This window comes from Podarcis gaigeae, assembly GCF_964106915.1.
Source record: "Podarcis gaigeae genome assembly, chromosome: 2".
In the NCBI taxonomy this organism is placed as follows: Eukaryota; Metazoa; Chordata; class Lepidosauria; order Squamata; family Lacertidae; genus Podarcis; species Podarcis gaigeae.
The window spans coordinates 6,786,128-6,812,068 of NC_139679.1; the positions used below are offsets into that span (position 1 = coordinate 6,786,128).

At 44.8% G+C, this 25,941-nt stretch overlaps 2 protein-coding genes and 1 long non-coding RNA gene across 3 annotated transcripts in view; 2 read left to right on the forward strand and 1 right to left on the reverse strand.

The window, feature by feature from the left end:
* Positions 1–25,941, forward strand: part of LOC310840203 (retinol dehydrogenase 7-like) — a 486,845-nt gene that overhangs the window by 305,002 nt on the left and 155,902 nt on the right. The window lies entirely within an intron of this gene.
* On the forward strand, positions 151–25,430 carry LOC310840179 (keratin, type II cytoskeletal 6A-like). Its single transcript, XM_083729463.1, has 9 exons — positions 151–850; positions 2,872–3,086; positions 5,216–5,276; positions 6,821–6,916; positions 9,987–10,151; positions 13,378–13,503; positions 15,689–15,909; positions 21,405–21,439; positions 23,312–25,430. Exons 1-9 carry the CDS (start codon positions 296–298, stop codon positions 23,620–23,622), a joined length of 1,785 nt encoding a protein of 594 aa, XP_083585589.1. The 5' UTR covers positions 151–295; the 3' UTR covers positions 23,623–25,430.
* Positions 3,948–5,208, reverse strand: LOC310840255. Its single transcript, XR_014561876.1, has 2 exons — positions 4,606–5,208; positions 3,948–4,534 (listed from the first exon to the last, which is right to left on the reverse strand). It is a non-coding gene; the product is annotated as an uncharacterized lncRNA (long non-coding RNA).

Below are 25,941 nucleotides of genomic sequence, written 5' to 3' on the forward strand. Positions count from 1 at the left end.
CCAAGCAATTTTGGTGCTTTGCTTCACTTCAAAGGAACACTTAGAGGACGTTTTTTAAAACAATCTGTTGCTGCCAAACATAGCCCAGCCCATTAACGAGCTTATTCTTGATTAATTACCTAACTCCAGCCAAGCCCACCTCAACATACATATGCGTGTATATATAGGGAGAGGAGACAGAATTTCTACCTCAGAGAGGGGTCTGGCGTCCTTCTCTCTCTTTCTCCCTCTCTCTCCCTCTTTTCCATAATAACTCTTTGCTAAATATTCTTCCCTATACTTTGAATAAGACACAATGAACAGGCAATTCAGTTCCAGGTCTGGGGGTGGGGTCAGGGTCTCCCGCGGCTACAGTTCTTCGACTGCGGCCATTCCTGGAGGGACAAAAGGCAGCTTCACCTCAGTTTCTTTATCCCGGACTGGGAGAAGCAGTGGAGGGCTAGGGGGTGGCTTTGGGAGCAGAAGCCTATACAGCCTAGGAGTTAACAAAAGCAGCTCCATTAGTCATGGTACAGGTGGAATTGGAAGCTTCTTTGGTGGTGGAATGAGTAGTGGTGGTGGGTTTGGTGCAGGTGGGTTTGGTGGTGGAGGATTTTCAGTTGGGGGGTATGGAGCTGGAGGTGGTTCCTTTGCAGGCTTTGGTGGTGGTGCATCAGGAATGGGGGGCTTTGGTGGTGGTCCAAGGATGGGCTTAATAGTTCCTCCTGGGGGCATCCAGCAAGTGACCGTCAACTCCAACCTCCTGTCACCACTCAACTTAGAGATTGACCCCGAGATCCAAAAAGTGCGTGTGCACGAAAGGGAGCAGATCAAATCCCTCAACAACAAGTTTGCATCCTTCATTGACAAGGTGAGTCAATTGAACGCAACATTGTGGTAGAGTTTGCAGGAAAGGGATGGGCCGCTCAAGGGTACGCTGGATGAAAGCAGATTGCAGGCATCATCCCAACCAAGGTTTCAGCCTGCCTACCTCCGTGGTTTCCCACAAACCATGTCTGGAATTGTAGATTGTTAGATGTCACGGATCTCTTTCACAGGACTACATTTCCCAGAGTCCCATGGGAAGAAGGAATGACTATTAAAGCATAGTGTGGGTTTGCCTGCTGCTTCTCCAGCTGTTTGCCTTATTAAACAGCTGCCACACCCCATCCCCATTAACAAACCTTAGGATAAGGTTGTGGGCCTTATTTTTAGTAGAAGACATTTTCGAGCCTGGGTCACCATTATATGCAAGAGCATTTATGTTCATGTTCATAGATGTTATGGATTTAGATCAGGGTATCCTCCACATCATGGGTAGGCAAACTAAGGCCCAGGGGCCAGATCCAGCCCCTTCGCCTTCTTAATCTGGCCCCTGGACACTCCAGGAATCAGTGTGTTTTTACATGAGAAGAATGTGTGCTTTTATTTAAAATGCATCTCTGGGTTATTTGTGGGGCATAGGAATTCGTTCTTTTCTTTCTTTCCACAATATAGTCCAGCCCCCTGCTGAAAAAGTTTGCTGACCCCTGCTCCACATGTTGTGGCCTGCAACTCCCATCAGCCACCTATCCATTGGCTATGCTGGCTGAGAATGATGAGCACTGCACTGGGAACCCTGATTTAGATTATGAGTTGCCAGCTTGTAGCATGGGAGGGGCAGAAGCAGCAGGGCTTTCTTGTGGCACTCCTGGAGAGAAGCAGAATGGCCTGTGAGCCTGGCTATGCTATAAAGGCTAGCCTACATTCTTGCCTGGCTCTCCCATGTTGTGCTGTTGCTTGTTCTCCTGCTGAGTAGATCAGAGGCAAAACACCCCAAAGTTGCCTATATACTATAGTGCACACTACTAGGATGTTATGTGATACACTGGGCTTGATTTTTGGTAGGATTGCTACCTTCTCAACTTTCAACTAGCCACTTAAGTTGTGTCTAACAGAACCTTTATGTGATATTTTAGCTGGTGAAAATACTCCCCCCTCCCATGCTGCCGAAACTAAATTTTTGCTTGCAAAGCTGCTGTGCAAAGGCACATCTGTTTTGCCACTGTCAGCTGGCAACCTGGGTCACTCAGTGCTCTCAACAGCACAGCTATTTTAGGACTAGGAGGGGGTAGATTGATATGAAAGTAGCATACAGGTTGACTCCTCGTAGGTAAAGAGTCTCCAAGAAGATTCTGGAGGCAAAGGCATGCTCATTTTAAGACTGTCATATTTTGGTGAAGAACAAGCTGCTGTCACAGGTAGAAGACCAGTCCAGGAATGGGGAGGAGGCATGTTTTTGGTCATTTGGCAGTACTATTTATGGGACTTTTGTCAGAATGTTTGGCTGCCATTGAGTTAGAATCATGTTTCACAAAAAGGAGGGTACCAAATTCCCTTTATAGGTAGCAATGATGATTAGCTGAAGCTTATCTTTGATGTAGGAGGCCTCAGGATTCCACCAACACAAGCAAAGGCAAGATTCCTGGATCCTACTTATGATGTGTTGAGAGAGATGCTGGTACAGCAGAGAGGCAGAAAATTCCCAATTCTAGTTTCATCTCAGAGAGGTGGATTTAGCCAAGCCTCCATCGCCAGCCTCCGTTGCCACTGCAAAATGTTGATAATAATAATACTGGTCTGCCTTACAGGAGTGCTGTAAGTGCTTTGAAAACTTGAAACATTCAAGGGTATGCACAGCAATTTAAGCCATTCCCTGGGTGTTTTGCATTCATTCAAATATGTATATCTCCAGGGTCTTTGATATTTTAAGGGGATTCGTTGAAGAGTGCATCTAATCCTCATTGGTCAGTATGTAATAAGGACTGGGCTCTGGTTCCAGTATGCTTTTGATTCAGTTTATAGTTGTGATGATATGAGTTTACATACCATGGGTCTCTTGATGGGTTTCAGGTACGGTTTCTGGAGCAACAGAATAAGGTTCTAGAGACCAAATGGGACCTACTACAGCAACACAGCAGCACAGGTACTAAGATCAACATTGAGCCAATGTTCGAGGCTTACATCACTAATCTCAGGAGACAGCTGGATACCCTGACTGGTGATCGTGGGAGGCTAGATGGAGAACTCAGAAATGTGCAGGATCAGGTTGAAGACTTTAGAAAGAGGTGAGTGAGCCATGAGGGCCTACTTGGGTAAGAAGACTCAGCATACTCATTGATGCAGCAGAATAGTAAAGGAAAGGGACCCCTGACCATTAGGTCCAGTCGTGACCGACTCTGGGGTTGCGGCGCTCATCTTGCTTGATTGGCCGAGGGAGCCAGCGTACAGCTTCCGGGTCATGTGGCCAGCATGACTAAGCCGCTTCTGGCAAACCAGAGCAGCACACGGAAACGCCGTTTACCTTCCCGCCAGAGCGGTTCCTATTTATCTACTTGCACTTTGACGTGCTTTTGAATTGCTAGGTTGGCAGGAGCAGGGACCGAGCAACTGTAGCTCACCCCGTCGCAGGGATTTGAACCGCCGACCTTCTGATCAGTAAGCCCTATGCTTTGTGGTTTAACCCACCTTGAAAAGGTGGCATGGACAGTACCATTTCAGACTGCAGGAGTGTGTGTGATCCCATTTTTAATGCCCCCCTTAATATAAACCAAAACAAATCTTCCTGGAAGTAGATAATGAGCATGTAATTATGAAAAGTAGCATAGCCAGGCTCTCTAGATCATCATCATCATCATCATCAAACCTTTTATTGGCATCACATCCAAACATCCAAAACAGATCAACACAGAATTACCACTTCCCCAGTGGCACAAAACATTTGCTAAAAGAAAGGAGGCAGAGCAGTCTATCGTCACATCTCTAGGTCTCCAGGGAGATCAGACGTCTGCAGTGTATTTCAACGACAAAAAACCAAATAGAGATATTTAGCCACTAACTTGATGAGCTCCTGATCAGGCGCTCTATATGCAGTGTTTATTTTCTGCTTGCAAGGAGGCTTCCAAGGGAGCATTTTTTTTTTTTAAAAAAAGAATTCTGTTCCTGCTGTCTAAAATGGGGAGAGTGCCTCAAGAGAAGCCCATAGGCTTCTGGTTGGCCACTGTGAGAGAAGGATGTTGGACTAGATCAGCGATTGGTCTGATCCAACAGGCTCCTCTCAAGTGGCAAATTCCATCCTACTGCCATCTCAGGTCTCTGATGAGCTCAGTGGTCTGTCATGTGTCAATCCAGCACTAGGAATGAGCTGAAGATGCAATCTAGATGTTTTCTGTCCTCATAGCAATGCTATCTTCTTTTCTTGGCATGGATTCCACCTTGTGGTTTAGGCTGGAGAAGTTTTCATTGCATATTAAAGAAATGAGGGCATTTAAAGCAAGTATTTACAGGATCATAAAATGCAGCTTGGCTCACAAAAAGAGCCATAAAAACGTGCAGCAGCAAATTCTGTCATATATACTGTATTCATGACTCTTTAGCCTGTTGAAAAGTGTGTTGGTAGAAAAACACTGTAGAAACTTAGGGGCACAACTGCTTTAAAGGCAAGTGGGACTAAGGCACTTGAGACAGACTTTTAGGACCACCACACAGATGGGATAGTCATTATCCTCTGACTTGGCTTTGAAGTATATTTTTGAAGTATATTTGAAGTATATACTTTGAAGTATATTTTTGTATGCACTCCCTCACATATATGCAGCACACACAGATGGCCATGCATGCTGCTTGCATGCCTACAGCAAAACCCAACAAGTGTAATCTAGGCCCCATCTGCACTAAACCTTTAAAGCACCATCATCCCACTTTAAACAGTCATAACCAGGTACCCCAAACTTGGCCCTCCAGATGTTTTGGGACTACAACTTCCATCATCTCTAGCTAACAGGACCAGTGGTCAGGGATGTTGGGAATTGTAGTCCCAAACATCTGGAGGGGTGGGTTTGGGGATGCCTGGTTATAACTTCAGCCCCTAGAATCCTGGGAATTGTAGTTTGTTAAAGAGCTGTAGTTTGCAGAGAGTTGTTAGCAGACATTTTACTTCCCTTATGGGGTGCAATTCCCAGGAAGAGGGATGGACTGTGAATTGTATCCCTTTGAGGGGAATAGGGGTGTCTCCTAATAACACTCAGTGAAATTTACTTCTGTGTAATGCATTTAACACTAGTATGTAAAGGTGCAACTAACCTACTCATCTGGACCAGAATCACATCAAAGGAGGGAACCATTTTCTTTCTATTCTTCCTCTCTCTCAGTTCTCCTTGTTCTCAGAATAATCCAAATCTGTTTCTTCTCTTAATAGATATGAAGATGAAATTAACAAGCGCACTGCGGCTGAAAATGAGTTTGTTGGCATCAAAAAGGTGACTTTTTTTAAAAAAAAGCAGCAATAAGTAGGAGTCTTATGGGGAAATAGCATTTTGTCTCAGCTCTTAGAGGAGTCCAGATTAAATGAGTTTCAAATTCCAGCTCAGCTGGCTGTTTCCCAAATAGTTGCCTACTGGCTTTATTATTATCAATAATGAATGAAAGGAAGATGTAGTCAACTGATTGGGCTGCAATTCTATACCCACTTACCTCAAAGCAAGCATTATTGACCTCCATGGGTCTTACTTCTGAGTAGATATGTAGGACACTTGGCTCTGAGTCAGGGGGCCCTTGGTTCAAACCTTCACAATGTAAGGCTAATTGTACTGACCTTCGTTACAGATTTATTGTGACAAATAGTGAAATAACATATGTGAAGCTCTGCATATGCTTTAGCATGGCTAATAGGAGCCTCCATAATACAGAAGAAGCACATAAGTGGATACCACTTCTAGGGGACAAACAGCCTTGCCTTGCATGTCGAGGTCCCCAGGGCTACCCCAATAACTCACACATCACACCAAATTTTTTGTTTAAGGTTTTTGGCATAATTTTGGCCACAACTTTATTAAATTACAAACATGTGAGTGGTTGCTTAGGCATTGGTTGCGACTATCTGCCCCCACCGTGGGGGACAGACTGACATTCCGCACGCCTGCAGAAGTCAGAAAAGGGAAATACACTTGGGGTAGCGACGGAGCAGGGAACCTGCCCTCAGCCCTCCCCAAATGCACCCAGGAGCTCTTGCAGTGGCCTGAGCCCCCTTGACAGGGTGGACAAGCAATAGTTAGCCCCCGATTCCTTTAACGGAATCCCTTGCAGCAGCAGCATCAGAGGGGCAGGCACAGCCAATCCATGCCCCTCAACCAACCAAACCATAAACCAATGCCTAACCGCAACCTTACAAGTGGTGACGATTTGCCATGCAGTAGGCAAAAACCAAATGGCCCCAGCCAATCAGCCAGATGGACAAAATTCCTACCCGGCCCCTGCCCCAAGAGCAGACGACCCCATGACAGGCATAGCAAGGTCAAAGTGAACAACCCTAATTCTAGGGAGGGGTGGGACGGGCAATCCGATGCACGGGTGAAAAGAGGAAGTCCTAGCCTCGTGCAAGGAATTTTAGTATTTCTGGCTGTCAATCAACAAATGGCAACATTAACTTCCTCCCAACAGCAAGGGAAGCCCAATCACATCAGTGGCCAATGATCAATTAGCCCGCCCCACAACTTTGGAGTGTCCTAGCGGCCCCCCCCCGCAACACGTGCTCTCCATGAAGGAGAACACGCTTTCTTTGTGTCCTGCTTAGAAGCTTCCAGAAGCATATTGGAAAATGATGCAGAACTTCATGGAAAACACATGCTTTGGTTGAAGGAGGTCCCTTAAAGTATCTTTAAGATTTTCTAATGCCCCCGGGAAAGTCCTCTACCAAGTCGGCTGCCAGTCAGAGTTACTGGGCTGAGCACCAACAGCTGTCTATGGCTTCTAGGTTGGCTCTAGTCATGTTTAATGTAACATGAATTCACTTCATTTATTTCAGGATGTGGATGGTTCCTTTATGCACAAAATAGAGCTGCAAGCAAAAGGTGATAAACTGAGAGATGAAATCGACTTTTTGAGAGCCCTCTATGAGGCAGTAAGTGCTCAACTTTCTTGATTCAAAGAAATCAGAGTAATATGGACTCTGATAGGCTGTGTCCTCACTGCTGGAAGCCAAGTTACTTCTTGCAGAAAGGAGTGGGCTGACTCATGTGAGAAAGAGTACATGCAAAAGATATTTCAGCTGAATAAGTTGAAAATGGGACATTTGACTGGCTCCTTGGCAGATTCTGGAAGACAACATTTCATAGGTCTGCTGGGGAGTTAAATGTGAGCCTTGTTCAGTCATTTTTAAATTTTGCACAGACCTAGGAATGAATCATGGGAGTTGTGAGTGAACTGCCCTCGATATTGCATTGACGATGCTCTAAAATATTTGTTTTAGAGTTGGTTATCTCTCCATCAGTTCAAAGTGGTGTTAGGAATCAGAAATGGGATACTGCAGGACAGCAAGGGAGGCAAAATGAAAACAAAACCAGTTACTCCTATCAGGCAGAGCCTTGTTGTTGTTGCTTAGTCGTTTAGTCATGTCCGACTCTTCGTGACCCCCTGGACCAGAGCACGCCAGGCACTTCTGTCTTCCACTGCCTCCCGCAGTTTGGTCAGACTCATGCTGGTAGCTTCGACAACACTATCCAACCATCTCATCCTCTGTTGTCCCCTTCTCCTTGTGCCCTCCATCTTTCCCAACATCAGGGTCTTTTCCAGGGAGTCTTCTCTTCTCATGAGGTGGCCAAAGTATTGGAGCCTCAGCTTCAGGATCTGTCCTTCCAGTGAGCACTCAGGGCTGATTTCCTTAAGAATGGAGAGTTTTGATCTTCTTGCAGTCCACGGGACTCTCAAGAGTCTCCTCCAGCACCATAATTCAAAAGCATCAATTCTTCGGCAATCAGCCTTCTTTATGGTCCAGCTCTCACTTCCATACATCACTACTGGGAAAACCAAAGCCTTACAAGGGGACAAAATCTGGCAAGCATTAGACATAACCTGGGGGGGGGGGGTTGGGGGAGGGGTTATTGGGTTGTTGTTTTTATTTTGATTATATATTTTTATTTTGTTCTGTGAGACCTCTGGGTATAGGGCGGTATATAAAAATAAAAAAATAAAAATAAATAACCCAGTTATTTTATGTGATGGGGAAAGCCCTATACATTGAAAGGAAAACATCTGATAGGGAAACATGAATGCACAGGAGTGCCCTTTGCATGTCACAACATAAACTCTGCTATGGGTCAGATGGTTCTTTGTAGAACTGGGTGGGGAACCTGTGTTTCTCCAGATGCTGCTGGACTACAACTCCCATCATCCCTGCCCATTGGCTGGGGCTGATGGGAGCTGGAGTCCATCCACTTCTGGAGGTGCCACAGATTCCCCATCTCTGTTTCAGAGCTTTACTTTAAATGAAGGACAAAAACGTTATTTAGAGTCTAGCCACAGAGTGAAGAATGTATGAGAGGGAAATTCTATGCAAGTTTATTTCAAAGTAAGTAAGTAAGTAAGTGGTACTAACTCCCAGGTAGGTAGGTGTACATAGAATTTCACTGTGAGTCACATTTTATAATATGGCTGCCACACCCAGTATGCCTGAAACTAATGGCTGTTCCACATGCTAGAGTGGTAAGAAATTAAGGTTGACATATATCCACAATTTCCCAGACACAGCCAGGATTTGGCCATCAAAAAAAGTGTCTGTGCGGAAATCGCTGTAATCGGCCTTGGCCCAGTATACCTGAACGGGCGTCTCCACCCCCATTGTTCTGCCCAGATGCTGAGGTCCAGTGCCGAGGGCCTTCTGGCGGTTCCCTCACTGCGAGAAGCAAAGCTACAGGGAACCAGGCAGAGGGCCTTCTCAGTAGTGGTGCCCGCCCTGTGGAACGCCCTCCCATCAGATGTCAAAGCGATAAACAACTACCTGACATTTAGAAGACATCTTAAGGCAGCCCTGTTCAGGGAAGTTTTTAATGTGTGATATTTTAGTGTATTTTTGGTCTCTGTGGAAGCCGCCCAGAGTGGCTGGGGAAACCCAGCCAGATGGGCGGGGTACAAATAATAAATTATTATTATTATTATTATTATTATTATTATTATTAATTTTCAGGAAAATCCATACGTATGGCAACCCCTGTCAGAAGTGTAGAATTTGGCAAATTTCTTTCAAAAAAGCTCAAAAACTTTGGTGTCCGGATTTCCCCTTTTTGAAATATGGCAACCCTAAAGAAACCATTTCAGAATTATTATGTTTTTGGCGGGGGATGTTCCTCCTGCTATTTGAGAGTAGCTAAACTCCTCGATTCCACTTCAGATTTGAGGCTTGCCATACTGGGCTCACAAAGATGAATGCGCAAAGGCCTCCTGCAGTTGGCACTGGTCAGTCATGTCACTGACCCATGCTAGTGTGAGACTCATGACCAGGCATAGCAGGAACAGTGAGTCTGAAATGGCAGAGGTCTTTGCAGAATGTGCCACATGATGCTGAACTCTGCTAAGTCTCTTGTATAATTCTTTTGTATAATTCTACAATATCTCTAGTAGCAAGCCATATGGCCTGGGCCAACATGTGGGTGGTCCTCCACACCACTGCCATCCATTGGCAGAAATGTTTGACAGCTGGATGGGCGATGAATCACATAGTGGAGGCCTGGTCTGTGTTTTGAACTGGTTGCTGTTGTCGTTTAGTCGTTTAGTTGTGTCCGACTCTTTGTGACCCCATGGACCAGAGCAGCCAGGCACTCCTGTCTTCCACTGCCTCCCACAGTTTGATCAAACCCATGCTGGTGGCTTCGACAACACTGTCCAACCATCTCGTCCTCTGTCGTCCCCGTCTCCTTGTGCCCTCAATCTTTCCCAACATCAGGGTCTTTTCCAGGGAGTCTTCTCTTCTCATGAGGTGGCCAAAGTATTGGAGCCTCAGCTTCAGGATCTGTCCTTCCAGTGAGCACTCAGGGCTGATTTCCTTCAGAATGGATAGGTTTGATCTTCTCGCAGTCCATGGGACTCTCAAGAGTCTCCCCCAACACCATAATTTCAAAAGCATTAATTCTTTGGCAATCAGCCTTCTTTATGGTCCAGCTCTTACTGGGATACTAAGAACTTATTTTTTCATGCAGGAACTGGCTCAGATCCACGGACAGATCAGCGACACCAGCGTGATCCTACAGATGGACAACAACCGAGATCTAGACCTCAACAGCATCATTGCTGAGGTGAAAGCACAGTATGAAGACATTGCTAACAGGAGCCGGGCCGAAGCAGAAGCTTGGTATCAAAGCAAGGTGAGACCTTCTGCAGACTTTATCTTTGGTGCTCAGTGACTAAGAGGACTCTGATCCAACAGAGAAGCCTGAGGCAAATGAAACCTAAGTTGAACTTGCAGACCAAAAATATTTTAAATCCAGAATGTTCCATTTTAATGGGAATATTTGCCAAAGTGGATCTCAATTCCTACTTTTAAAATTGGAGTTGGCTCTGGAAGAGAGTAAAATCAACCACTTGTGGAAATCCTCTGATAAGCAAAAGGCCTACTACACCCAATAGCACTGCCATTCTTACTTGATATGGGAACATCCCAGAAGCTCATAGGACCCTAGACATATTTCTTTATTGTGCATTCATGATTATTTTTTGCTCATGGCGGCATGAAGGTGATTATATCTGCAATCCCACTTCCGATGACATTTGTGTCTGGAAAAAGTTTTGGGGTGAACGTACTGCTTCGATTTCAATTGTTTCATGTCCCATGGCTTCCTGTGGAAACCCTGTGAGTTTTTGTGCCACAAATTTTGGAGCTCCTCTTTGTCCTGCCCCTCCAAATGCAATAACGTAGAACCATCAGGTAAGCATCACAGAAGGATGTGCAGACAATGCAGTATAGCGCCAACACTAATGCACTATTATTGACTCAGTGACATGTTGCAGAATACACCCTTCTTTAAAAAGTGTGGAAGGATTCAAAGAGGCAGTGCAAGAAGAATCTTCTGGGTGGCAAGCCTATTACTCAGGTTGCCTAGACTATTATTGTGGTTGTTGTTGTAGTATTTATTTATGTCCCACCTTTTTTCCTGGTGGAATGCAAGACAGCTTGCAGATAAAAGCATGAATTGCTAAAAACATAGAAAAGTATTGTTGTTGTTGTTTAGTTGTTTAGTCGTGTCCGACTCTTCGTGACCCTATGGACCAGAGCACGCCAGGCACTCCTGTCTTCCACTGCCTCCTGAAGTTTGGTCAAACTCATGCTGGTAGCTTTGAGAACACTGTCCAACCATATAGTATATAGTATATTGTATATAATAAAGGTAAAGGTACCCCTGATCATTAGGTCCAGTTGCGGACGACTGGGGTTGCGGTACTCATCTCGCTTTATTGGCCAAGGGAGCTGGCGTTCAGCCATGTGGCCAGCAGGACTAAGCCGCTTCTGGCAAACCAGAGCAGTGCACGGAAATGCCGTTTACCTTCCCGCCAGAGCGGTACCTATTTATCTACTTGCACTTTGACCTGCTTTTGAACTGCTAGGTTGGCAGAAGCTGGGACCGAGCAATGGGAGCTCACCCCATCGTGGGGATTCGAACTGCTGACCTTCTGATCGGCAAGTCCTGGCTCTGTGGTTTAATCCACAGCACCACCTCTGTCCCTTTAGTATATAGTATATAGTATATATGCTTTCGTAGATTTTCACGGGTACAGGAATGCAGGTTTTGGTGTCCTCGGGTGTCTTCCCGTGTAAAAGTTGGGGTGTCTAGGCGACGTTTCGACGAGGTCTCACTCGTCATCTTCAGGCTGGTGCTTTCGGCTTCTTGTTACTGGAACAGAGCGGGATCTCAATGTTTGAGTTCCTATAAATACTGTAGAGGGGGTGTGGTGTCTAGCCTCCAATGTTCTGGGCAGAGAGGAAGTTCCCAGGCTAGTGTGCCTTTTCTTCTTTTGTTCCTTAATTACTTGAGAGATACCTTGAGTGATTTCTTGAGTGATATCCTGAGTACCACTTAGGTGGGTCATTAGGTGTGGATTAGTTGCTAAAGTCTTTGTGTCTTGACCTCTTGAACTTTGTGAAGAGTTTTCCTGAGAAGATGGCTGTATTGCACTTAGTTGTGCTTTGGCTTGGCTTCGTGTATAGGGGCGAGCTGTGGTTTTGTGGCTTGTGTCAGCCAGATCTGTGTAGGGATTGCAGGGGGGTGCAGCATCCGGAGGTGCCACCATGGATTGGCTACTGGATGGTGTCAGTAATTCATCTGTGGAGAGGGTCTGGGTTTGGGTCTGGTGTGGTTGATTGGTGTTGGCGTTCTGTGTGCCTCTGGATCTGGTGTCAGTTTTTGTGGGGAGGGCTAATTTCCAGATGTCTGGCAAGCGGGATGTGTCGTCACGCTTGTTCATGTTGTGAGGGTGTTTCTCTATCTCGATGGCTTCCATGATTATTCTCTTGTGGTGATGTTCCGTGTTAAAGAGCAATTTGGAATCTGCAAAATTAATTTCGTGTCCTGTTTCTTTCATGTGTTGGAAAAGAGAGGAAGTTTTTTCTTCTTTTTTGACGGCATTCTTGTGTTCTGCGATACGTGCATTTATTCGTCTGTTTGTTTGTCCAATGTACGTGGCTGGGCAGACTTTGCAGGGTATTTCATAGATCCCTTGGTTTTCCAACTGGATTTTATCCTTGGGGTTTCTGAGGATAGCCAATCCATGGTGGCACCTCCGGATGCTGCACCCCCCTGCAATCCCTACACAGATCTGGCTGACACAAGCCACAAAACCACAGCTCGCCCCTATACACGAAGCCAAGCCAAAGCACAACTAAGTGCAATACAGCCATCTTCTCAGGAAAACTCTTCACAAAGTTCAAGAGGTCAAGACACAAAGACTTTAGCAACTAATCCACACCTAATGACCCACCTAAGTGGTACTCAGGATATCACTCAAGAAATCACTCAAGGTATCTCTCAAGTAATTAAGGAACAAAAGAAGAAAAGGCACACTAGCCTGGGAACTTCCTCTCTGCCCAGAACATTGGAGGCTAGACACCACACCCCCTCTACAGTATTTATAGGAACTCAAACATTGAGATCCCGCTCTGTTCCAGTAACAAGAAGCCGAAAGCACCAGCCTGAAGATGACGAGTGAGACCTCGTCGAAACGTCGCCTAGACACCCCAACTTTTACACGGGAAGACACCCGAGGACACCAAAACCTGTATATAGTATATAGTATATAGTATATAGTATATAGTATATACCAGTAGATATACCGGTATTTAAAAATTCAAGCATTTTCTACCAAGGAAGCTATCAAACCACTTATAATTATAATAAAAACAGCACGGCACCAGCACTTTCACTAAAAGCAGTCCATTCTCAAAAGCCTATTGAAACAAGAGGGACAACAAGGAGGGAGCCAGTCTCACTTCTCCAGGGAGAGAGTTCCAGAGCCTAACCAAGCTCCCCTTTCCCAAATCCTAGAACTGGTAGTGCTTAAAGTAGCTCAGTTAACAAAGAATGTGTTTCTGCATTGCAGTTTCAGGAACTTCAGAGTACAGCAGCTGGTCACGGTGATGACCTGAAGAGTACCAAGAACGAGATTGCAGAGCTGAATCGAATCATCCACAGAATGAAATCAGAAATTGATAACGTTAAGAAACAGGTGGGGACCATTTTAATATAGCAACGACTGAATCTATGGCATGTGTGTATTTCATCCCCCTCCTTCTTTTTTTCCTTCTTTTTATTATTTATTCAATTTGTATTTTCTTGCAAGTTCAGGCTGGGTGGAGCCTTTGCTCAATGGCAGAACACATGCACAAGTTTGCAGGTTCAATCTCTGGCATCTTGGTGATGCACATGGCGGGGGAATATGGGCTAGCATTTTGATGTCAGCAACATGGGGTGGGTGCTGCAAAAAACCTGCGTGCATGAGTAGTGCTGGTCCCACAATAAACACCCACCTGGAAGCAACCACAGACAGCAGTTCCTGACAATTGCCCACCACCCACCATTCTTCCATTCCAGATCTCTCTCACACTATAAACTTACTAAAACAGGAGCTAGAACCCTTCTCAAAAGTGTCATCAGGCCTAATATTTGTGGCTGCTGTTTGGTGCTCAGCTATAAACTGGGGAAAGCTGAGAAAATCTCAGTGGACACGGTGAAATTTATTTCTGTCCTGCTGCCACTTCTGCTTTTCCTCCTGAGCCCCTTGATTGAAATAGCAGCAGAAGAGGAAAAAAGACAGGGACTGTTATAGATTCACTTTCATGGCTGATAGTGGCTTTGGGACTGTAATGGGAAATAGTTCAAGGTAACAAATCCTGCAACCCTGATTCAATTTGTGCCTACTTTTACTTTAGACTTGCATTTAACCAAAGGTTAAATTTTGCATTTAACCAAAGGTCCACTGGGGGACGTCTGTTCATGCACCGTGATACTAAAATAATGTATTGGTATTTGACACATCAAATCCATGCTAACTTAAGATATTTTAAGTTAGAACTGGGTGTATAATTCCAAACTACTCCTGAAAAGAATAGGTTTGGCCCTGTAAGTTACCTGGTTGGGAAACTGCCTAGGAATTGTATTGGGCAGCCCATATGAGTTCCCTGGAGCAGGATTGTGTAAATAAATACATATATACATACAATAGGTAAAGGTAAAGGGACCCCTGACTGTTAGGTCCAGTCGCGGACGACTCTGGAGTTGCGGTGTTCATCTCTCTTTACTCACTGAGGGAGCCGGTGTACAGCTTCAGGGTCATGTGGCTAGCATGACTAAGCCGCTTCTGGTAAACCAGAGCAGTGCACAGAAACGCCGTTTACCTTCCCGCCGGAGCGGTACCTATTTATCTACTTGCACTCTGACGCGCTTTCGAACTGCTAGGTTGCCAGGAGCAGGGACCGAGCAATGTGAGCTCACCCTGTCACGGGGATTCGAACTGCCGACCTTCTGATTGGCAAGCCCTAGGCTCAGTGGCTTAGACCTCAGCGCCACCCGTGTCCTTATACATACCATAAAAGGTAAAGGTAAAGGTACCCCTGCCCGTACGGGCCAGTCTTGACAGATTCTGGGGTTGTGCGCCCATCTCACTTAAGAGGCCGGGGGCCAGCGCTGTCCGCAGACACTTCCGGGTCACGTGGCCACCGTGACATCGCTGCTCTGGCGAGCCAGAGCCGCACACGGAAACGCCGTTTACCTTCCCGCTGGTAAGCGGTCCCTATTTATCTACTTGCACCCGGAGGTGCTTTCGAACTGCTAGGTTGGCAGGCGCTGGGACCGAGCAGCGGGAGCGCACCCCGCCGCAGGGATTCGAACCGCCGACCTTTCGATCGGCAAGTCCTAGGCGCTGAGGCTTTAACCCACAGCGCCACCTGCGTCCCTAATTATACATACCATAGATAGCCTTAATTATAGGGAGAGACAGAAAATAATCAAAATTCACAGAGGATTCTATGAGCTACACTTTAAATTGATTGCCTTTCAGTTTGATGTTTATCTGGCCAGCAATCCAGACTATCATCTGGAATATTTAGACTGACCTCTTGAGAAACTTACAATGCCTACAGGTGACCCTTTCCATTCTGACACCGAAATGGGAACCAAGGTGTGACTGTGTGTTCACGAGGAAAACTGCTATCATTTCATGAAAACAGGGTTAGGTGTCTCTGCACTTCTTCTGCAGCAGATGTATGGAAAGAGCTGATTTGTGGCCAGTGGGCTCTTGAACTATCTACACGTAACACTGACAAGGCAGTATTACATATTATGCTGCATGTAAAATAAGCACTTTAGGAAGTAGGCAGCTACTGACTATTTGACTTTCCTGATACCTGCTGCAGATTGCTCAGCTCCAGACAGCTATTGCTGATGCTGAACAGCGAGGGGAAATGGCCCTGAAAGATGCCAGAATGAAACTCACTGATCTGCAGCATGCCCTACAAAGTGCCAAGGATGAGCTGGCACGCCTACTGCGGGATTACCAGGAGCTCATGAATGTCAAATTATCCCTGGATATTGAGATTGCTACATATAGAACTCTGCTGGAAGGAGAGGAATGCAGGTGGGTGCCATTTTGCGATGGTTTTATTTCATACCAGGTGCTGTAGCGTACTTTCGTTTGACACAACATGGCTAATGCCTGCATACTTGGGGTGTGAGTATCCATATTCAAATCTACACATATTTTAATACCCTAAAACTATACATTTGGCTTTGTATAACTATCAGATACCTTCAGCAAATATATGCCTGGTTAGTTTGTTCGCACCAGGGTGTGAAATGCTGCCTACGCACTCTTTGCCCTTCAGTGTTGCCTTAAGTCTCTGATCTTAGCCTCCCAGTTTCTCCTGCTTGCCCATTCTTTGATCGTGGGTTATGAAGACCATACTTGGGCCTGCCTCCTTTCTCTTTGGCTCCTCCTCCCATTGAGCTGATGTTTCCTCTGTCCCGCTTCCCCTCAGATCTTTGCTTCCTCCAACCATTATTCACAAGTCCAACTCACTTCAGCAATGCTGCCCCAGGATTCCCTCTCCTTAGATGCCTGCTCTCCCTCACTTTGGCTTCCTGCCCCTACCTGCCCCCTCTCACCTTCCACTCCCCTTCCTACCAGCAATATATGCAGTGGTACCTCTGGTTAAGAACTTAATTCATTCCGGAGGTCCGTTCTTAACCTGAAACTGTTCTTATCTTGAGGTACCACTTTAGCTAATGGGGCCTCCTGCCGCCGCCATGCTATTTCTGTTCTCATCCTGAAGCAAAGTTCTTAACCCGAGGTACTACTTCTGGGTTAGCGGAGTCTGCAACCTGAAGCGTTTGTAACCTGAAGTGTTTGTAACCCGAGGTATCACTGTCCAGCAGCGGGAGGCCCCATTAGCTAAAGATGGTACCTCAGGTTAAGAACAGTTTCAGGTTAAGGAATGGACTTCCAGAATGAATTAAGTTCTTAACCTGAGGTACCACTGTACTCCCTCTTGCCCAGGGGAACCAGATACACAGATGCACACACACACACACACACACACACACACACACACACAAAGTTAATTTCTATATTTTTAATGGTTGTGTAGGAGAGGTTATGTTTGTAGAAGAGGCCTTTCTCATTCAAAAGTTTTCTCTTCTGTACAACAAAGGTTGTACAGGATTCTGTACGAAACAAATGCAAGAACTCTGTATTTGAATCTGGTCACCCTACTCCTGTACCTAAAACCTACGTGAGATATTTTGTGGCCTAATGGATAGCACACATTTCTGTGTGGGATGTGAAATATCTCGGCCTAGAGTGATCCTTTCCCCACATTCCACCATACCATGCAGAATACTCATGCAGTGGCATAATGTGGGTTGTCAGCACCCGGGGCAAGGCAAGTAATTTGCGCCCCCTAACCCATGGATTTGTGCCCCCTAACGCTAACCCCCAGATGTTGCGCCCGGTGCGGCCGGCCCCTCCTGCACCCCCCACGCTACGCCACTGTACTCATGGACATGCTATGCCATCATGGTAGCTCAGAAAATACAGTGGTACCTCGGGTTAAGTACGTAATTCGTTCCGGAGGTCTGTACTTAACCTGAAACTGTTCTTAACCTGAAGCACCACTTTAGCTAATGGGGCCTCCCATGCTGCCACACCGCTAGAGCACGATTTCTGTTCTCAACCTGAAGCAAAGTTCTTAACCTGAAGCACTATTTTGGGGTTAGCGGAGTCTGTAACCTGAAGCGTATGTAACCTGAAGTGTATGTAACCCGAGGTACCACTGTAGTTAGAAGAGAGTTTCAAATGATAGGCATCAGCCAGTTTATAAACATAGAACATGGCATGATTCGCCCAGTTTGGGATTTTGCAAGAGAATCATTCAGGTGGTGGCACCCATTATTCCTGCTTTTTATTACATTTATTCATGTGGGCATTGAAACACAGATACATTTGCATGGCATTTAACCAATCATGTAAAATGTCTCATATATAATGGATCTCTTAGCCAATATCTATGTGCATACTTAGGAAGTATTGCCTGCTGTTGCACATCATAAGTAACATTGCATGCATATGTCATAGAATTTTGTGTTTCCACATGCATTTTATTTGCATTCATATTAGCTGAAGCAGCTTATAACATTGGGTGGATTTTAAAAATGCAAATGCACAAATGTTTTACATGCATATAAGTAAGTCTGTGTTTGTTTATTAGTAGATGTGTATCTAATGCATTTTTTTAAAAAACATAATGCTACTTAGAGACTATTCATAAAAGGAATCTCTATTCATAAAAGGGTCTCTTAGCCCCTATCTTGGGCATGAAAGGCCTACTGACAGTTATGCAATGGTGAAAAACAGGTACTCTGTGCATGCTTAGAGGAACCTGCAACTTTATTATTATTTGCTTATGTGCCTAGGGCTGACGTTGGGCATTCAAAACAGATTCCAAGTACGACTCCTGCTGCTGGCTTGATAAGTCTCAATGAGTAAAAGGACCAGCCATTCATTCCTGGTCAAAGTACTCCCACATATAAGCAGCCTCACCACTTGAGGGAGCTCTTTGGTGATTGCTCCATGGCTGAAGTTGCTTGGGTTATTAATTGGCCCCCGGGGGCAGGTTTTGCAACTGGGGAAGGGAGAGGGAGTGTGCATGGCAGTGTCAGGGGTGATTACACGGACTTGCACCATAGTCCCAGCCAGTGGCAAAATGTTTCCCATTGAGATCTGAGCTAAACCGCACAATGACAGCAACCATGTAATGTAGACTATCTCAGAGGCAGAGCACTGGTTCCACTAGTTCGACTGGTGTGTCCTCCACCCCAGGATTGTGAGAAATGGTTAAGCCTGAAGCTGGCAAACAACCCCAGAAACCACTGTCAGTCTTTCACTCTGAGGCTGCGATTGCAGAATCGCCAGAGGCAGGGATAATGAAACGGCTTAGGACCGCAGCAACTGGGGAAACAAAATGGTGTGAACTGCCCCTCTGCTTACCAAATCAGAGTCCCCATTTCTTCACAAGCCACTCCCCTTCATACGCCTCCAGGGGGCGGGTCCAAGGCCTTTTGTTTCCTGAGATGATAGACAAGACACTGACTCCCTTCCCTAATTTGATGTACAGAAACCAATTGGACCGACAGTTGAATTGTATTTCAATGCTGGCTAGCCTCTACTACACCTGACAACTTAGCTTATTAGGAGTGGAGCGGTCTGTGTGTGGCAACAATCCCTACCTCCCAGTATTTGCTGGGAGAGCATGTTGAATTTTTCAAATTCCACTTATGAGGGGTGCTACAAAGTTGTGACATGACTTGGAAATTCAAAAAACATTCAGGTTAAATTAATATAATTTAGTTTTACTTGGTAAAATTAAAAGTATGTAAAATTGCATAGGAAAATTAAAAATGGTTGTTAGATACTTGCCTTATATAATATTATAGAATACATAACACACAATACGTAATATTAATTATATTATATTCTTGCTATTTATTCTTATTATTTCTATTCCCTGACATTTTCAGAAGGTAAAATTAAAATTCTTTGGTTTTCTGAAAGCTTTTTCATCAAGTGTAGACTTACCAAGCTAAATGTTGTCCAAACACAAAAATAATAGCGGATTTGAATTCTTCACACCTAAAAACATACAGTGGAACCTCGGGTTACATACCATCTTCCTCATCCTCCTTATGAATGCTTCGGGTAACGAGCTCCACTAACCTGGAAGTAGATGCCCCTAGTTGTGGAAGTTGCACGCCAGTGGCACGGCGGCAGCGGGAGGCGCCATTAGCAAAAGCACACCTCATGTTAAGAACAGTTTTGGCTTAAGAACGGACCTCTGGAACGAATTAAGTTCGTAACCGGAGGTACCACTGTATTTTAAAGACTGCTCACTGAAAAACATTGCAAAATTATGTTTCACCCCCTAAAATGACACACCCTATTGTGGTTGCATCATCCTGGCCAATGGTTGGGCTGGCCCTGTGAGGCCTCCCACAAGCTCAAACCAAACCTGTGTCCCTTTCTCCCATTTAGTCAACATGTCAGAACTGCCATTTGGTTGAGGAAAAGGGCAATCTCACGGTCACTTCCTAGAGGCCCCCCGCTTTCAAGTATTGGAGGACGGGATAGTTTGTCAGAAGGTCAGGCATATGAATTCCTTTTAAAAGGGGGAAGATTCTCAAGGAACAATGTGCAGTTTCACCTGAGAGCAGTATCTCCTGTTCCTGTAGTGGCTCTAAAATATATTCTGTGTGGAAAGGTCTCTCTCTCCACTCACAGTATGTATGGTGAGGTGCTGGGCATTACTGTGAATTTGCAAATCATAAACTTATGGCCAGTACCATCTGGAAGGCTGTGAGTTGCCCATCTCTGCCTTAGGACTGCTGGGCCAGAGCAACGTGGAAACCTGCTATATGTAATATTACACCAACAACCCAGGTTAGGGTGGAAGATGTTGCCTGCCATGACACCAGTGATGAACAAGGGCAGGAAATGCTGCCTGACTAATCCTGGTAGTGTAAACAAACCATTGAGCCTCCCCAGGCTACAGAATGGGGCCTTCCAGATGTTGCTGGACTACAGCTCCCATCATGCCTGATGCTCGCTGGGAATGATGGGAGTTGGAGTCAATGATATTTGGAGGGCAAGAAGTTCCCCATCCTTGGTCTAAGGTATGCAGATGCAGGACTGGGATCTAGAGGAGGGCTCTTTAGTAGGTTTTCTTGCAGGGAGAGACATGCAGCTTCTCTTGCCCTTGGATGGCAAGCTTCATTTACTAGGAAATCCCCTTTTGTACGCAAGATATCAGGGGCCCTAACTTCCTCCATGTCTGATCTCCCCACTGAGTGACTAAAGTGCCAGGCTGAGTTTCTTGCTCTGTGTCTGGAAACTGTCCTTATGACTTCTTCTTGTTGTTGTTGTTTAGTTGTTTAGTCGTGTCTGACTCTTCGTGACCCCATGGACCAGAGCACGCCAGGCCCTCCTGTCTTCCACTTCCTCCCGCAGTTTGGTCAAACTCATGCTGGTAGCTTTGAGAACACTGTCCAACCATATAGTATATAGTATATAGTATGTAGTATATTGTATGTAGTATATATTGTATGAGAACATCATCCAACCATCTCGCCCTCTGTCGTCCCCTTCTCCTTGTGCCCTCCATCTTTCCCAACATCGGGGTCTTTTCCAGGGAGTCTTCTCTTCTCATGAGGTGGCCATAGTATTGGTGCCTCAGCTTCAGGATCTGTCCTTCCAGTGAGGACTCGGCTGATTTCCTTAAGAATGGAGAGGTTTGATCTTCTTGCAGTCCATGGGACTCTCAAGAGTCTCCTCCGGCACCATAATTCAAAAGCATCAATTCTTTGGCGATCAGCCTTCTTTATGGTCCAGCTCTCACTTCCATACATCACTACTGGGAAAACCATAGCTTTTATTATACGGACCTTATGACTTAGCAGACATATTTATTTTGCCTGGGCACTGTTTCATAGGATTGTACTGTGACGCACCTTAATCATTTTGCTCAAAAGCATTTCATCCTTGAATGATTGGCTGACTTGCCTTCAATGTTTTTCTCTCGCTAGGATGTCTGGAGAACTCACCACCCCTGTAAGCATGTGTAAGTATTTTAGTTATACTACTTTTCACCGTGAATGTCCATGATACCACACTCTTTCCCATAGAATTTACCTCTGGGCTGAAGTTCCTGGGCTGAAGTTCTTCCAATCTAGAATTTTGCAGAACTTCTGAAGGCTCTTTTGAGAACTTCATAGAGTTGGGAAGAATGAAGGGACTGGGAAGCTTAGATGGGGTTCATCTGCTTTGTGTGCAGGAGGTCTCAGATTTCATCCTTGGCATCTCCAGATAGCAGATTAAGCTGAATTAAACTGAAATCCCACAGAGCTGCTGCCAGTCAATGTATTGAGCTAGGTGGAACAGTGGTCTGACTTACTATAAGGCAGCTTCCTATGTTGCTATGAATCTCACATCCATACCATACATTTAAAGCATGTGGCTTCTCCTAAAGAACCCTGGGAACTGCAGTTTTGTTGGGGTGCTGGGAACTTTTAGTTCTATGAGGGGTGAGCTACAGTTCCCATGATTCTTTGGGGGAAGCTATGTGTGTTAAATATGTTTTAAATGTATAGTGTGGTTTCTAACAGATGCCTTGTCATGTAGCATCTAGATCAAGGGATGTAATAGTGCCACTGTATTCTGCTCTGGTCAGACCTCACCTGGAGTACTGTGTCCAGTTCTGGGCACCACAGTTCAAGAAGGACACTGACAAACTGGAACGTGTCCAGAGGAGGGCAACCAAAATGGTCAAAGGCCTGGAAACGATGCCCTATGAGGAACGTTTCCTTCCAGAAACTGAAGTCTGAAGAAGGGGTCCCTGCCTGTGGTGTCTGTAGTCATCTCCTCTGTTGACTGTAGTAAAGAGATTTTGTAGGTTTTTGTATTGTTTTAAAAATACTAAAACGTGTGGTTATGTGTACACCACTGACAGTGATGCTTCTTATATACCATACCTTGCCAAAGCCCCTTTCAGGCTTTATACTCATATATATTTCTCTATATGATCTCTTTGGATGGAAACTTACTTAAAAAGGTTATTGGTACTATTGCGTCACCTCACATCTCAAACCAAAAGTTTGATGGTGATCTGTAGATCTATATACAGGAGAAGCCAGCGGTGGATGTTGTAATTATGAGTTAGCAAATACCACAGGTTGACCAAAACGCATTAAGGTTACAACAGAGAGATCACATTTCTAGATACAATAAATGATGCCACCCTAATCTAACTAGAAAGGAGGCAAGCCTTGAAGTAATCCTGAGTGCTGCCTGGGATCTGGTGAAAGATATAGGTGTTCTCATACCAGCTGGTGCAAATAAGTCCAAGGGGATGCCTGGGTGGTTAACAAGCAGAATCAAGGAATAAAAGCAGAATAAAAGGCAAGAAGGATTCATTCGGGAAAATGTAAGCCTTGCCCAAATGAGGAATATAAAAAGGGGCACAAATTTTGGCGGGAACAAAAATGCAAGTTGACAAGAAGACAGGTGGAAAAAAAATAATAATTTGAGGAGGGTATGTAAAAAATAATAATTAAAACTTATGATAAGTGATGTATCAGAGGCAGGGAAATAAATCAGAGGCAGGAAATGAGTTTGTTTGGCCACTCAACGGGGTGCTGAATTGGACAGATCCTCGGTCTGATTCAGCAGCGCTCAGTCCTGAAACAAATTTATATATTATATTTGTTTTATTGCATTTATACCCCATCTTTCCTCCAAAAAGCTCAAGGTGGTTAACTTGCTTCTCCCTTGACCCATTTTATTCTCATAGCCACCCTGTCGGTTAGGCTAGGCTGCGAGGCAGCGATGGGCCCAAGGTTACCCAGTGAGCTTTGCAGTGTTTTGCATGGCGTGGCATTCACTCAGAGAATTTCTCTGGAGCATCTTTCAGTAAAATGCCTTTTTTTCTCCCCAGCGGTGATCAGCAGCTCTTCTACCATGGGTGGAAGCAGTTATGGCCTTGGCGGTGGCGGCAGCGGCCGAGTGAGCAGCGGAGGATTTTCCCTGGGAGGTGGTGGAGGAGGAGGAGGTGGCAGCGGCAGCCTTAATCTCGGAATGGGTGGTGGCAGTGGCGGCGGTTATGGCATGAGCAGTGCGGTCACTGCAGGAGGGAGCAGTTACAGCTCTGGCTTTGGTGGGGGGCTGAGTTCAGGAGGGGGAGGGGGCTCCTCGAGTGTGAGATACAGCTCAACAACCTCATCATCAAGCAAGAAAGTAGTCAGATAAAAAGGAAAACAACCACGCTCACACAAGTGCAGCCACTTCTAGAAAATGTTCATATCTGTTCTAACTGCCCGCAGCAACACCCAGCCTCCAAGCTAGTTGTCCTTGACTCAATGATGGGAGAAATGGTCCCCCAAATGATCACACACAGAAATGCAGTGGATATTCATGAAGAATGCCTTTCCACAGTGCTCCCTAGCCTACAGATTCTGTTGTTTAAGGCTATATTTCCCAATTAACATCATCATTGTGGCTGCACAAACATCTAGACCTCATTGGAATAAATGAGAGCAAACTTGACCAGAAAGCAGTGCAACTCCCACTTTGTTTATCTTTTCCATTCAGTCCCTGTTTTCCCGCTTCTCTCTGACACTGTTAACATTGGCTGCAGTGCAAGAATTCAGAACCACTTGCAGCGTGAATGAATCGAGGCACCCATATTAAATTACGTCAGCTGCTGTCTCTGTTCCAGTTGTTTGGGAGGGAGCGGGGACGGAACTGGCATGACAGTTTGAAATCTTTCAAAAAGTCCGACAAAACCAGCAGGAAATTTACTCCAAATTTTGGGTATATTTTTTTTCTCCATTGAAGGCAAATAATATAACACTTGGATCCCATTGTAATATTGCAATCATTTGGGGGCATGCTCCAACTGCAAAAAAATAAATAAAGCACTTTAATGCCCTGCTGATTTCAGTGAGAGAATTAAGGATGTAATTCAACTTTGCCCACTGAAATGAAAGTGGCTGATAAAATGCTTAATCTTTGGCTGGATTGTACTGCTTAAAAACAAAACAAAACAACACCCTAGAAAACGTGAGTATGTCAAAGAATGACATTTATTTTAGATCATAGCTTCACTTCAAAAGACACATTTGAAATAAATCCCTACTTCTAATGACTTTGTTCTAAACTTTAGGCAGCAACTGAATGTACAGTTACACACAGGGTTTTAGAATGTGTAACACTATGTGAATTGCAACCTTAATGTCTGTGTTTTTCCCTATGAAATTCCATTGCTCCATTTGCAGATTTGTGGACTGATCTCTTGGAGCATTGAGAAGTGTGGAATGCAATGTATACCATCCTCCAGCCAAGGTGACACTGGGAATATCAAGTACCATATATTAAAATAATTTTGCCATAAAAGGCGTCTGATATCCCATTCAGTGCAATCTGATGCACATCTACTCAGAAGTAAGGCCCATTATGTTCAGTAGGACTTACTCACAGGTAAATGGCTGTACTCTTATGAATCCCATACCCACTTGCCTGAGTGTAAGTCCCCTTGAACTCAGGGGTCTTTACTACAGAGTAGACATATTGCGGATTGCACTGTTCATTTATTTTGAATGATTACAAACCACTTCTGACACCATGTGCCACAGGCACAGTCAAAACAGGGAATTGTTTAATGAACAAAAAGAGGAAGTGCACCAATCAATCAGCTTTGGTTCTTTTTTAATTTTCATGAGTGCCCAGGACAATGATAGAGTTTGGCTTCATCAACGTCACAGTATTCATTCCAGTGTAGTGGTCTTTAGGTCACATACCACTTGCAGCTCCTAAGTGGAGCACATATTTGTCTTGGTTGGGTTGTTTTGCAAAGTGATGAATTTTACAAGAATAGAATTGAATAGAATTGACACACTGTTGAAGATTTTAAGGAATCCATAACTTAGCAAGCACATTCACCTTGATTGGTTTCTGTCTGCTAGTGCTTATTGTAAATAAAATTGCAGAGGCCCATCCCTTTCTCACTGTTCATTTTTTCTGCATGATCTTTATTGCCAATAAACTGCATTGTAATATTTCTTTCCTGCAAGCGTTTTTTTTTAAATAAAAACTTAAAGTATAATGGAAGGATACCATGCAGCCTTGCAGAATTGCCTGGATCACATACAATCTGGGCAAGGAAGAGTCTAGTATAAGGAGCCTGTTGGGTCTCTGGTGAGGCCAGAACATACTACCACATGGAAATACAGGACTGGACTGAGCTCCTGGAAACAAGAGTGGAAGGAAATGTGGTTTTGTGTGTGTATGTGTGTCTGTGGATGTGCTTTAAATGTATGATGCACACACAGTCAGAGTTTCAGAATTCATTTAAGTCATCCCAGCTGAAGACAGCTAAAACTCAGAGTCAACCCTACTGAAGTTTATTAGATCAGTTGCAGCATACCTAGTGCCATGGGCCACATGACAAAAGAAAGCTCAACTCCAGTATAGTCTGATGAAGCATGGGAAGATTACTACTGCCCTATATCTATGTGCACATATTAAGAAGGAAGTTACATTGAGATTGTATTTGGTAATGCCAGCTAA

Bases quoted from the DNA above. Each gene is read 5' to 3' on its own strand.
- LOC310840179 (XM_083729463.1), top strand. From the start codon at position 296: ATGAACAGGCAATTCAGTTCCAGGTCTGGGGGTGGGGTCAGGGTCTCC. The intron at 851-2,871 runs GTGAGTCAATTG...GATGGGTTTCAG, and splicing joins TTGCATCCTTCATTGACAAG to GTACGGTTTCTGGAGCAACA. The intron at 13,504-15,688 runs GTGGGGACCATT...TACCTGCTGCAG, and splicing joins TTGATAACGTTAAGAAACAG to ATTGCTCAGCTCCAGACAGC.